Below are 14,630 nucleotides of genomic sequence, written 5' to 3' on the forward strand. Positions count from 1 at the left end.
GTCATGTTTAGACTAGTGAGGTCACATATATTATTGTCAAGAAATGTTTAAGGTTGACTTCCCCTTTAACTTCAGTTTCTATTATATCTGCAGACTTGTTGTTTCTTACATGTGCGCTTCAATGAAACTCATTTTATGTGTCTGTAGGATCTGAAGAGGAGTCCGGTGTGTGAGAACCCGTTTCCCTAATATGACGCTGCTACACAGGAGCCACAATGGATGATCCTCTTAGTTGCTCGCACTCTTTATCTGCTGCCACGTACAGTCAATCTGCTTGGAAAGTCTTTCACGATCCCCCTCCGGAATGTCGTATGAAATATCATTTCATTGAGATTGATTGGTGACGACATTCTGGGCCAAACATGCATTCAGTGGGACACACCGCAAATGCTTTCAAGTGTGGGGCTGTTGACAATCATGAGGTCAGGCTCAATGTGGGTGTGCGTGACCCCCCCCCCCCCACCCCCACCCCTTAATTCCGAACAATTTGATTTGCTCGCCGCGGTACCTTCGTTCACTTGCGTGATCTTCATCTTCCTCTTTGCCGAGTCGAGCCTCAGCTGATCAAACTTTCTCTCTAAGCCTACCTCAGCTCAGATTTTGTCTTGCCTCACACACAGGGTTTTCTTTCAAGGTACTGCTGTAGTTTTTTTTTTTTTTTTTTTTAAGTTTTTTTTAATAACATCCAAGTAGCCCCCACAGGCACAACCTTCAAAGGATAACATGTTGGTATGCTAATCGGACAGAGGGAAAGGTTGATTAAGGTGAAAGTTCACTGAGGTGGCTGAGCCTTCCGTGGGCCTCGTTTTTAATACAGTACTTAAATAATGGCAGCTCCTTTCATCATTTTTTGAGTGTTTTTTTTTTTTTTTTGGGTACAATATTTTATTTTTCAAAAAGACTGAATAGTGTTGCCACCACAACAAGCAACTGTCAAGTTTGCTTCAGAGGGATGATTATCTTTTTTTTCTGCTCAGTTAATCCACCCCCCCACCCCCAATCTTCCCCAGCAACTGAAACTCCTCAAACTTGTGCTGTATTGTAACAATGGAAAACACCCAGTGCCTTTATAATAATCTTCATATAAATGGAATAAATCCACAAGAGGCCGACTTTACCGTCTACCTCTGCATGGTGCTGTAGCTCCAAAGTGCCACGTGCTATTCACATGACATCAGCTCATCATAAAGGGGAGAATCCTGGGTTGCCAAACACTGGAAACGAATTCAGTTTTAATCAGTCGGTTAAAAAGTTAGGGCCACACTGAAAAAAAATAAGCTGGATCCTTGGATCTATTCGCACAGTGGCGACCTAATCCAATTTTGTAGGAAAGTTGCGACAATAAAATGGAAAAAAAAAAACGTTAGTACAGCCGTAACTAAGCATGCTTTTCTTGTCAAAATATCATGAATATTGGCAATTGTAAAGCGATGACCCCTGTAAAAAAATTCAAGAAAAAAATTAATAGAATTGCGAAAATAAAAATATTAAGAAAATAGGATTTTTCTTTCAAGAATTTCAAGCGTCAAGTAGAATTATTTCAAGACAAAAGTTGTCTTTTTAATTGACGTCTAGGTTTTGTAAACTTGAGTTTAAATGTGTGTAGATTTGTAAATAATACAACAGTTAAAATATGTATTTTTTTTAACTCATTCACTGCCATTCACTGCCATTGCCACTATATAGACAACAAAAATTCATTTGAACTATTTCTATTAATTTAACATGTTTTTTACTATTGAAGTCATGCGATTAATTACAATTAAAAATGTTAATTGCCTGACGCAATTTAAAAAAAAAAAAAAGATTAATAAAAATTAGGGGCGTCATGGGATTGAAATTTTTTATTTTATTTAATCATATGACTTCACTAGTTAACTCACAATTAATCGCAAATGTTATATCGGTTCTAAATGTACAATTTAAAAAATCGAGGTTTTCATACTCTTGTTCACAAAAAATTGGAAAATAGTTCAAATAAATTTTTGACGTCTATAGCCGTCAATGGCAGTGAATGAGTTAAGGACTTTATGACCTTTATTCTTTAAAAAAAATTAAAATAAATAATTACTCATAACAATCTTGACGTTTTTCCCGTAATCCTGCACAAAAAAAAAGTGCTTTTCAGTGTGGCCCTTAATACTCCTTAGTAGACATTTCCATTGATAATATTTTCAAACTGTAAAATGTGCCTTTTCAACTGACATCAAGTTGACAATGTTTTGCATGGGCAACCTATGATTTGCTGTGTACCCTTCTAACCACCCAACACTTGAACTTTGAACATACATTTGCCACATTTGCAGTTGACCGCGCTACATGTGAGTCTGGTAGTCGTTCTTGTCCCTACTTGCCTTACTTTATTTTTGACAAAGGGCAGTTTGACTGCGAATACACTTTAGCGCCAATAGCCGTTAAAGCTCGTGGGCATTGCAATGTAATTTGTAGCACTTAGCAGAGCCTCGTATGTGCCTTATGCATTCACAAGCTACATTGTGGCCAACCCAAGGAGGCCAAATATTGAAATAAGTGCCTTTTATAGAATGTTTCTTATTTTCTATACGCCTTCCTTCAATAGAAAATGGTCATCATTTTTGGACTCAAAAGGACAATCATGCAGAAATACTGTACCTTTGAACATGCCTACGCCGTTATCCGCCCGCTAAAGAATCTGGTCGCTCTTGCTTCTTATCGCCTGTTCGGTTTCTCTGCCATAAATGTGACTGAATTAAAAGCAGCACTTTGGGTGAAGCACGTGTGTACAGAATAGAGAAAGAAAAGAAAAAAACGATCATTTTTTTTTAAAGTATTTGAAACCAGCCCCAAAAAGTCAGAGCACACAAATTTCATACAATTTGAAACAAATCTGTTTGTGTATGTTTTGCAAGAGATTTAAGCTTACACTGCCTTTTCTACGAGTGCAAAAATCCCTCCAGGCCAACAAGGGATCCGTCAGTATATTTTAGATACTTGTGTACAAAAAAAGAGAGTACAACAAAAACAAATAGTGTTGTATTTTATATATATATATAGAACATTTCAATATAGTAACATGTCACTAATATATTTATTTACTAATATATTTATCCATTTTGTCCAGGTTTGAAAGGGTGGTTTCTGTATAGGCCTCTTTTCTTCTGTATGGAAACTAACCAGTGCCATCACAAATGTATCAACCTGTCTTCATTCCAATTATATGCAAATAAATTATTTTGAAATAAATCTTAGGGCTGTATCGTCCATCCATCTTATCCCAACTATGGTACATGCTGTTCAGTAATTATCAGTTTTGTTTGATTCCCAGCGGTATTGTTTTATGCACTATAATATAATGAGGGGAGTTTCTGAGATGGGGTTCCCTCATTTGGCCACATGTGGGTCAAAGTATCAGAAACAAACGTTAAAGCTACTGTATGCAGAAAATTCTGTTTCAAATCACTACTGCCACCTGTTGATGAAAAATGAAACTGCACACACCCTTCACATACACGATGCGCAAATGATGTCCCATCTGCAGACAGGAAAAAAAACAACTTACTAATTTTTGGGGGAAGTTTTGTTTTTTTGTGTATTTTTTTTTTCTGTTTTACTGATTTATTTTTTCTGTCAAAAAAATATTCCGAAAAACAGGCTGAAAAAAAATATTCAGAAAAACAGAAGGAAAAATTACTCCGAAAAACAGGGACAAAAATATTTTTTAAAAACGGGGAAAAAATTCAAAAAAATTCAAAAAAAAAAACTGAAAAAAAAAATCCGAAAAACAGAGCTAGCTGGTGGAGTAATTTTTTTCAAAACTCCGTGACTTGTTGCGGAATCTGACACTTTCCCGCATACCTCCATATGCAGTAAGATGGTCATGTTTACTTACTGGCTCTCAATAAAGGAATGAATGTGTATACTGTACTGTGGTTTGTTCTCTAATCTCTGAGGAAAACACTTTTTTTTTTAATATTCAGAAAAACTGAAAAATAATTATTTTATAAAACGGGAAAATTACTCAGAAAAACAGAAAAGAAATTATTTAGAAAAACTGGATTTTTTTTTTAAATGGACAGAAATTACAAAAAAAAAAAAACTGGGAAAAAAATATTCAATTTAACAGAAAAAAAAATACTCAAAAAAACAAAGCTCCCCCAAAAAATTTGTCAGAAAAACAGGACTTTTTTTTCCCAGGTGAATGCAATAACGCTTCCGTAGGGCGGGAAATTCGAACCTGAATCCGAAAAATATTGACCCATTGTTAACAGCTAAAGTGTTAATCTACTAATTAGAAGATGTTTCAGTCATTTTTGGGGGGAATATTGTAAATATATTTTGTCACAAAGAACAGCTTTAAGTAAAAGTTGAATCATTACTGTTTTTTTTCTATATCTGTACTTCTAGTTGGTTACCATGCTTGCAGTTCTACATGTTTCTGTTTACAGGTTTCTGCAGAGCTTGCTCATGAGCCGATCCTTCGAATCAGGTGTGTTGGAGGAGGGAAATCTCTAAAACATGTCGTACTGGGTTTGAGACCTATTGTATGTGAAGATTAAATGAAGTGATTGGTGCTTAATCCCTACTAGGAAAAAAACACACAACTTCCAGCAGGTCTTTTTTAAAATTTTTTTTATTCATGGCTGAATTCACTGAAGTCATATATGTAAATAAGGACATCAATCCAATACTGTAGATCCATATGCTATATAATTGTGTGAAGCTCTACATCTATAGGACACACGAGCTCCGGTGTTGTTAATATCATCAAGATGGCTGTTTATCAAAGTATTCCTTTCACCATGTGACTATATTTAGCCACCTAGCCACGCCAAACACTTGAAGACAGCCAGCACTCCGTACATGGCTTTATGGAAGTTGTTGTTGCCTTTCAGATGTGTCGCTCGACAGATTCAGTAGAAGGCCTGGGCTTGGCCGTCGGGGGTCACCGCGGTCAGGTTGCCTCTGGCGTCTTGGTCCTTCTCGATGGCCTCAAACAGGGACTTGAAGTTTCCTGCTCCAAAGCCCTGGAGAGAGAACGCTAAAGGACTGAGCTTTGATTTGGAATATTCTCATCAGGAGATTAAAAAGGTCAATGCTTTCATAGCTCATCTCGGGCTCCCCATGTTGAAGGTCACTTTCGATTATTGGCCTCGTCTGCAGACTTGGCAAGACTCACGCGAGACGTTCCCGATGAGAAATAAAAAGTGCAGGGGGGGTGTCAAGCCAAACCAGGAGCCAAACCCTCGCGGTGACGCGGAGAGTCTTTTAATCTGTGTCTGTGATTGATTTACTGAATTTTTAACAAGCAGCATCGTGTCGGTGTGCTCGCTATGGGTGGGAGCCATAAACAGGTGTTCAGCTTCTTTTTAAGAATGCTTCAAAAGAGCGCAAACATTAGCATTTGAAAAGAAACCGTTTTGAACCTGGACTTAAAAACATTTACACCCGAGGCTGACTTAATTCCTGTTGTCAATTTATTCAATTTCTGTGCAGCATGACTGCTAAAAGCTGCTTCACCATGTTTGTTATGGACTCTGGGCTTTAATTGACCCGGGAATGAAGACGAATGCCATTTTTATTTCTTTATAGGAGAGGTCAACCTTAAACATTTCTTGACAATGATATGTGACCTCACTAGTCTAAACATGACATTCTGATTAATATTACATTTATGGAATATGAGTTAAGCAGCAAAATCCATACGATTTTATCTATCTCAGGGGGCGGCCATTTTGCCACTTGCCGTCGACTGAAGATGACATCACAGTTGCTCAGAGCTAGGCATTGACCAATCACAGCTCAATTGTTTTCTGAAGCTGAGCTGTGATTGGTTGTTACCTGAGCAACTGTAATGTCATTTTCACTCGACAGCAGGTGGCAAAATGGCCGCCTTCTGATATTGATAAAAACTGCTGGATTTTGCTGCTTAACTCATATTCCACTAACATAATAATAACCAGAATATTGTATTTAGAATAGTGGGGCTGCATAAAAAATGTCAATAAAAAAAAATGGGGGGTTGACTTCCCCTTTAAAGGCATAGTGTGTAATAATTATTGATTTTTAAAACCCACTATTAATTTCAATAATATGCACACAAATAAATGTCCTAGAATATCAATGCACTTTTTATCTATCTATATATATATGTATATATATATAATCGTAAGCCTAGTATTAGCTTTTACTAGCTTCTCACTGCTATATAAATAAAGACGACTTAACTTGACTAGCCGCTCTTGTTAGCGGCTCTTGCTAACTCTAGTTCGCTCCGTCTATCGGCATCGCTTTATCGGGGTTCTCGCCGGCTGCCAAGATGCTCGCTCGCTCACGTCAAATAATAATTGGTCGGCAGGCTTGCGAAATGTAGTCTCTTGTGTCTAGTAGTGAACTTTTACACACTGTTTCTTTAATGTATTGAAGACCTAACCCATTCAGTACAGTAGCAAAACAGAAGAAAAAAAACTAATGTTGATAAAAGTTCATTTGATGTACTAAGAGAAATTGTATTTGAAAGAACGGCTAAAGTTCAAGTATCCCATCACTTGAATGTGTTTCATGCATTTGTAAAGTGGTTTTCAACTTACAAAGTGGTTGTTCCTCTGGATGACCTCCAAGAAGAGGGTGGGTCTATCCTGCACAGGTTTGGTGAAGATTTGAAGGAGGTAGCCTTTGTCATCAAAGTCAACTAAAATTCTCAGTTCCTTGAAAGGAAATACAGTATTATTCATACTCTGGATGTCAGCAAACATTGAAATCAGCATCTCCTCACCTGCAAGCGGTTGAGGTCCTCTTTCACTTTTATCTTGGCCATTTTCAGCTTCTCCCTTAGGGTGTCGTAGTAAGTGTCGGGTGCTGAGAGGAACTCCATCCCTCGGGCGCGCAGGTTCACAATCTTTTGGTGAGGTTACAAAAAAAAAAAAAGAGGGAGATGCAGTAAAACGTGTCGTTGCCTGTCTATGTTGGAAGTCGAGGTGTGTCGACATACTGGAATTTTGATGATGATTAAACACTCACAGCTTGAATGATGTTTGATGTGTTGAGCGCAATGTGCTGAACGCCTGCTCCTCCGTTATAGTCCACATATTCCTGCATGTACACAGGAAGAGGGTCGATATCAAATCTGGCTACAGTGGTTAAATATTCGGACCTGGTGCTGCTTTCAAGTCCCACCTGTATTTGTGACTTCTTTTTCCCCACTGCGGGTTCATTGATGGGCATCTTAATGGTTTCTTCGTAGTTGGTCACCACGATGGACCTGAGTGAACTGTACTGTGTGTGGATCTGCTTGTCATCTATGGACCAGAACCGATGGAACATCAAGCACTTCTGATACCTGTGAGGTAGAGAGTGAAAAACAAATCATCTCACACTAAAATATGGTCATATTTGCGAACTACGATGACATCTACCACACGTAGCAGTGGAGCGCACAATTTGTCTGCCTGTGCCTTGATCGATTAACCAAAATCGCGTTGCACCACCTGTGCCAAAGCTTAGACCTGCTTTTACCTGGTCTAAAGTCTAGTCTGCGTTTATATGCTGACCAAAAGTCCGCTGATGAATCTATTTATTGTAAATAATTAAATAAACTATTTGCAATATAACCAAACTAAAATATACTGTAGTTTTTAATTAAATAATTTTAAATATTTAATTAATTAATAAATAAAATAATATATAATTGTGAATTATTTAATAACTTCAAAATTAAATGAATGAATTGTTTATTGATTGCCATCTTACACCGAATGCATGAATCTTCAATGGACTTCCCATTGATGAATCTATTTATTGTAAATAATTAAAGAAAATATTTGCAAAATAATCAAAATAAAATATTCTGTCGTTTTTTTAATTAAATAATTGTAAATATTTAATGAATAAATAAAATAATAAATAATTGTGAATTATTTAATAACTTCAAAATTAAATTAATGAATCGTTTATTGATTGCCATGAACGCATGAATCTTCAATGGACTTCCCAATTGATGAACCTATTTATTGTAAATAATAAAATAAAATATTTGTAATGTAAACAAAATAAAATAAACTGTAGGTGTATTTTTATAATACTTAATAATTAAATTATATAATTAATGAAAAATGCAATTAATTGTTAATTTTTTTAATATGATTTTTTTTTATGTTCAAGAATTTAAAATATTTAATGTATTGAATGTATTTCCTATTTGCATACACATTCCAACTTTTTTTTTTTTTTAACCTTTTCTAAATGACTCGGCTGATCTGTTACCTACTCACAACACACATAAACAACTAACATTGGTGAAAACAACACCTCTCACTTTCTCACTGCTATAATAAATGGCTGCTTTACCTGCAATTCAAATACCCCGAAGATTGTTATGGGGCCCGTATGAAATCCCCATGTTATATCTTATGTAATTACATGCACCAGTGGTGGATTGACCAGATACAAAATGTTTAAATGTCCTTTGGACAGTGCTGTGTCAACTGTGTGTGGACGTGCAGTCAAGCACGAGGCTTACCAGTCTGATATTGGCACCATTTGCTCATCTGGCTGGTTTCCTACTACGTGATCGATGAAACGCAAACCTATTTGAGGGCTACAGGGAAAAGAGGGGCGAAAAACCAGCAGAGGTACTTTGATACTTGAGATTAGCAAACATTTGAAATGAACTCTGACATCCTCATTATTTACATCTGTAGCTCATCTGCAGAAACGGATAAGTGTACTAAATGAGCTAAATCCGTCACCCTAATGGATCAAAAAATAATAATAATAAATTTTTCAGTATCTGCACACAACACAACTGTATCTTCTGCATTAATTTGTTGTCCATTGTCAGAATCAATGTAGACTATAGAAAAAATTATGATATTGCACTCCAAAAAAATATCTGATGTCAACAGCGGCTTGTCAACTTTGATCATGTGTACATTAATTATCGACTTAAAAAAAAAGAATTGTAGTTGTGTAAACCTCTATTAGTCACCACCCAACCGCAGGGCACATATACATAAACAAGCAATCAGTCAGATATTTTTCTAATTATATTGCATGCAAAAGACACTCACAGTTTGGCTAAAAGTGGATCCCTAAACATCGGTTCTTTGTAGCCAGGCAGAAAAAGGCCTTTGTAGGGCCCCAGGTACTCAATAAATGTGTGTGTTGTATCTCCATACTGCAGACAGAACGTGAGAATTATTATATCATATTTAAATTATATTCCCTTTCATTGTGTGTAAATGTTTACGCACCGTTTGCACCACAGCATACTTGACCTTCCCGTGGATGTCCTCCTCCACCCAGGGATCTTTCACAATGACGGCTCCTCGCTGCTTGGCTTTCTGATGGTGAGAAGCATGCAATTTATCAATTTATCAAAATGTATCAATTTATATTTGTCGCCATTCGTCAGGGCTCTTTGGCGCCCTCCAGTGGTTGAAGACACCCATTAACAAACTCCTCGAGTCACAAACAGCGCCAAAGCACACAGCACATAAAAATAATAATAATAATATTATACATTATGTAGAAATAGTGATGATCCAGCCTCAATTTACTCACAACTTTAATTTCTCTGTTTGAAACTTGGCCCTAAACACAAAGCTGTTGTTACGTGTATTTTGTTGCATGAACGGCAACAAGCGGATACAGAATTAACTGTACCTGCTGCCATCTAGCGGAAGAGAATTTAATTGTCCTGCCTGTCACTACGCGTAAACGGTCAACTTCTAATTAGCTCTAATTTCAACAAAACGAATATAAAATGAAATAATTGAAAGTGGAATCAATTAGTTGACTAGTTGACTGACTGTTTTTGTGATGCCACCACAGAGAAATCGAAATAAAAGTACAGTACATGTGAAAAGTGTCATGATATTAGAACCAGAAATGGAGGCAATATAATGTGCACGTGCTATCTGCCTCACAGTCAGAGCCGAGATTTAAATCCAGAACATTTTCTGGTTTTGAATCTCATCTCAGGCCTTCCTGTTCCGCAATCATTTATTACAGTATTTGAACTTTCCAAATTTGCTTGAGATGAGATTTTTTATTTTTTTTATTTTTGGCCTATATATAAATATATTTCTCCCCCCCTAAATTCGATCAACAGCAGATTAATATAATCAATCTATTCCAGAACAGAGACATACAGTAAGTAATGTAAAAAAAATAAAAAAAATAATAATAATAATAAATCATAAAAGTCACAAGTCATTGTTATGCTCAGTCTAAACTGTGTGAAAATTACAATTATCATTGACATGGACAAACAAAAAATCCAATATTGACCTCTGGTCTCCCCTCGGCCACACAACTCAATAGTCTCTTGCTCCGCCCCTACTTTCGCAGCAATCAAGTGTGGAGGTTCCGCTGTATTTCGAAGTTGGAATGTTTGTACACGAGTATGGATCTTTATTTGTTTGTTCAAACCTCTGCTTTGACCTTGGGTTGGATAACGAGTTCAATCGAGTGTCCCAAACGTCAAAGCGTTCATGTTTATCCGTTACACCGCACTCTCTTTCAAGCAGAAAGTATAACAAGATGGAGAAGCGGTCATGTGAGATAAATATTTAAAACGGGATGATTGTGATTTAAAAAAATATATATTACGCACACTGATGGTGTAATTTTAAAGTCATGTTTTGTTTTTAGTGTATGTCCTTAAGAGCAGCGTCCTTATCTCTACTGACTTGAAGACAATATTTACATTGTCTGTGTTCACTTTGTAAAACTTTATATACAGTATGTGTTTACATTGACCCTTGTGCAATGGCACTAACTGAACATACTGTATAGTATAAGCTGGCACATTGACTTAAGAGTGCCCCAACTTACAAGTTTTTTGAGACATCGCTTGATTGATTAAACTATGGCAATCACATATACTTTTTTTTTTTTTTTTTTTTTTTTTTGATCAAGCAGATGCTAACATAAAAGCACAATGATTAACCAACGGCATGAAAATGAGCAGTAAAGCTTGCCAAACAAATGGTAATTTTTTTACCATGTGGAAAAAATATCAAGATTTATTTATACCTATAAAAGACCACTGGGTGGCAGTATCATGTCGTAAGCATTTCACACTACTGTCTGTCAGGCATCTTCAAATGGTGAGTAGTTTTCATTTATTTTAGGTGGATTTTACTCATATGACTTTTGGGCGTCATATATATACAACACTCCAGATGCATTTAAATTCTACCTTGACTAAGTAGTCACAGTCTTCCACTTGGAACGCGATGTCTTTGGCTGCGTCTCCGTGCTTCATCAGGTACTCTCCAATCTCTGAGAACATCCCACCGTGTTGATATGATGGAATCATTTCATATTTTTGTATCTTTTTCTCATATGCCTTCACATGCTTCTTACCTTCATTTCCAGGATTGAGTGCAGATTCGAATGCAAATATGACCTGTTGAGAGTTTAGAGCATAGAGGCTTGACATGCAGGTAAAAAGTAGGATTGGATGATGTTCAAGCTGCTCTACCTTATCTTGCCTGATGACATGTGACACTACCTCTCGACTGCCAGTCTCCAAACCTTTGTAGGCCATAGGTTCGAAGCCCATCTTGTCACAATAGAAGGATGCTGCCTGTAAACAAGACCATAAGTTTTTACTGTCTGCCAATTAATAATATTGATGGTGATTTTTATTCATTTGCTGAATGCATATTTTGTAGTTAAAAATAATAGTCATAAACATTGTGTGTGACATAGTAATTAAAAATATTTTCCATTTTCATTGTGCTCCTTTAAAAAAAAATAAAAATTCAATCATATCCCTGATCATAGACTGTTTTGAAGAAGCACGATTTTGTGCGCAATTATGAAGAATCATTGCAATGCCTAGCATAACTAGATGTTAATCTGTGTTGCCGTTGTTGAAAAAAAAATGCTTCTAACTGAAAAAATAAAAATAATGACAAAATTATAAATAAATAAAAATAAAAAATCTGCTTCTAATTTTTTTTTATTGATATTCCTTTTTAAATTACACTTGCATTTGCACTTTAGGAAAAAAATAGCTCAAAGGTCACTAATGCAGCGCATGACCAAACCATGGCCCACGTGGAGACAAACTAGCTGGCGCCAGGAAGATTAGGAAATGATTTACCCCAAATAAGTTTCCTTTAAAAACAAAAAAAAATTCAGAAGTGTGCTTCAAACTGGATAGTTTTCCATTTAAATCAGTATCCAAGTAGTTCTTGGTTTCAAAAAGTTTGATGACCCCATCATCAAGAGCATTGTAATCAACTACATGTTTTAACTATTAGATATACTGTATGTAAAAATACTAATAATTGGATTGGACATTTCAAAACGTGAAAAAAAAATTAACAATAGCAAATATTGATTATATCATCTCAAAGGCAGTTTTTATAGTATTTTGCTTCCTTCCATCGACATTTCTTTATAAAAATAATCAAAAGCATGCATTCTCTATTCATACTCAACAAGAAGCTAATTTGATTGCTTCAAATTGAAAATGCAAAAGATACACCTTTATGTTTTGATGTATCGGTATTTCAAAAAGTCAAACTGTGGAAAAGTCGACATTCAGATATTATCCAGTTTAAAAAGAGGTTACAGTATATTGAAGGTCTATTCAACATTTAGTACAGTAAAGAAGACAGCTTTTGTTAATCAGGATAGGTTGGTTGGTTTTGCAATACGCTGATTACCAGGAAGTCAGTGATTTGTATTATCTCTTATTAACTATATTAAATGTTGTTATTGTAGGATTTTTTTGTGTGCATCTTTTTACATATCCAAAATCATCAATCAATGCAGACTTTTACAGATGACCGCAAAAAAAAAAAAGAGCTTTTGTTGTGCATTTGCATACTGACCTGTTTGGCATTGCCGACCCAGAAGGTGATATGATGGAACTTGACAAATTTTCCCCTTTCATGCTAGGAAAAAAACAGAATTTGTGTTTTTGTTTGTACGCATTTCACACATAACAACAACAAAATTTTGCATCTACTGTTTTTTCAAAGTGAAAGATTTATTCCATCAGGTCTTCAAATATCGAACGACATTGCAACTTACCTTCTCCCCTTTATCAGTGTAGCTTGTCTAAAATGAAACAACAAATATTGCTCATGGTATCATCAAAGTCTGCGCAGTGTATATTTCTTATTTACAGTTTTGTCAGCATTATGTTAATTGTGTATGATAGTCTTACCATGCTTCGATTGTCGCTTCAGTTCAACAAGGGTAACATCAAAATCATCATCCGTGTCTCTGCTGCTGATATGTAGTTAACTGATGGCATGCTGTGATTGGTCAATGGCTATCTACACCCACCTGTCCAGTGTCCACCTCCTCTTAGTGTCACTTTTGTGGAACAAGTTCAACTGCACTCATCTGTCTTGCGTCCACAATCAGCTCACAAATATGAAATATTAACTTTGGATTTCACATAATGAAACCTGAACGCAAATTGTACGAATGTGCGCATGTTGGAGCCTGTCCCATCTGAGTGGGCAAGAGGCAGGTCACATCCTGGACTACACTCACATCACAAATTTGATTCTTCTGTGAAACTAACAAACATGCTTTAAAATATGGGAGGAAATACCAAGGAGAAAAAGAAATCCTATATGGAGACCAACATCAAGATCCAAACCCAGAACTTCTCGACTGTAAGGCAGACGAGCTAACTAGCAACCTTGCTGCCAAGTGGACAGTGGTTGCTGGTCAATAGAGGGCACTATAGGGGACTGCTGCACCACTCAACCTTTTTATATACTTTTTTTTATGTCGATAATTGCATTATTTTGCATACACTGGAAAATGACTTTTCACTGATAGTACAACATAGGCCTACCACCTGTGAAATAGACTTGATTGACTCTTTTTCCATTGTCATATTTCAGAAGTGAAATATGTACTGTAGTTGTGAATTTGATTATGACCGACTAAAGAGCCGATTGTGGTACGTAACGCGCATATGAAGCAAAACCGAGGAACCCTGGCCTGAACTGTGTCAAGCTATGAGTGTTCCTTCTTCTGCCGCCAGAGGGCGCCATTCTGCGTAACATGAGAGGTCAGTGAATAAAGCTTCTTTAAAATTATTTTGGTGTTTGCTTGCTTATGAGCTGAATTATCGTGTGAATTTTCATCCCAAAAATATAAGTGTTTATTTTATTTGTACTGAGTAGCATTCTAGGTCATAGTTCTCGTTTGTAACCGAGGCCAACCAACAAAAATATCGCTCCATGTGGCATGCGTATGAGGCCATACATCATAATTCTATCAACTACTGCTTGAGCCAATGCAAACGTCTCTGTATCGGGGTTACACTTATCTTCTTTCATAAATGCTGCAGCCGTAAAGATTAATTACGTGTATGTCACCGAACGTGCCATTTTTCCTGTTGGGCTTGATAATAAATGTTGAGTTCAGTTAATCATTGATCCAAGTGATTATAACCAATGAAAAAAAACACACACTCACTTATCACACTTAAATGGAAAAAAAATTGAGACACGATTTACCTTTTTAAGATATTGTCACGTGACATTCTTATCTTACACAAATCAGTGATTATTGATCACGTTAATCTGAAATTGCCATCAGAGTTGTGCCGTTTCTTGTCGCAAAGTGTCTTTAATTTATGTATATTTGTTATTAGTTTATTATTTCAC

General features: G+C 36.2%; 2 protein-coding genes across 3 annotated transcripts in view; one reads left to right on the plus strand and one right to left on the minus strand.

The window, feature by feature from the left end:
- Positions 1-3,511, plus strand: part of rnf43 (ring finger protein 43) — a 98,045-nt gene extending 94,534 nt beyond the window's left edge. For both annotated transcript variants that reach the window (XM_077546806.1, XM_077546807.1), the window contains exon 9: positions 148-3,511. In XM_077546806.1, coding sequence (XP_077402932.1) covers positions 148-173 — 26 coding nt within the window. In that variant the 3' untranslated portion in view covers positions 174-3,511. The remainder of the gene's footprint in view (positions 1-147) is intronic.
- A 1,088-nt stretch (positions 3,512-4,599) lies between these two features.
- Positions 4,600-14,569, minus strand: hpda (4-hydroxyphenylpyruvate dioxygenase a). The gene is made up of 14 exons (XM_077547535.1): positions 13,166-14,569; positions 13,030-13,056; positions 12,828-12,890; positions 11,465-11,569; positions 11,347-11,389; positions 11,180-11,262; positions 9,228-9,317; positions 9,045-9,151; positions 8,495-8,572; positions 7,153-7,315; positions 6,997-7,068; positions 6,752-6,874; positions 6,567-6,683; positions 4,600-5,003 (listed from the first exon to the last, which is right to left on the minus strand). Exons 1-14 carry the CDS (start codon positions 13,166-13,168, stop codon positions 4,890-4,892), a joined length of 1,188 nt encoding a protein of 395 aa, XP_077403661.1. The 5' UTR covers positions 13,169-14,569; the 3' UTR covers positions 4,600-4,889.
- Positions 14,570-14,630: the final 61 nt, after the last annotated feature.

This window comes from Vanacampus margaritifer, chromosome 16 (assembly GCF_051991255.1).
Source record: "Vanacampus margaritifer isolate UIUO_Vmar chromosome 16, RoL_Vmar_1.0, whole genome shotgun sequence".
Lineage (NCBI taxonomy): Eukaryota > Metazoa > Chordata > Actinopteri > Syngnathiformes > Syngnathidae > Vanacampus > Vanacampus margaritifer.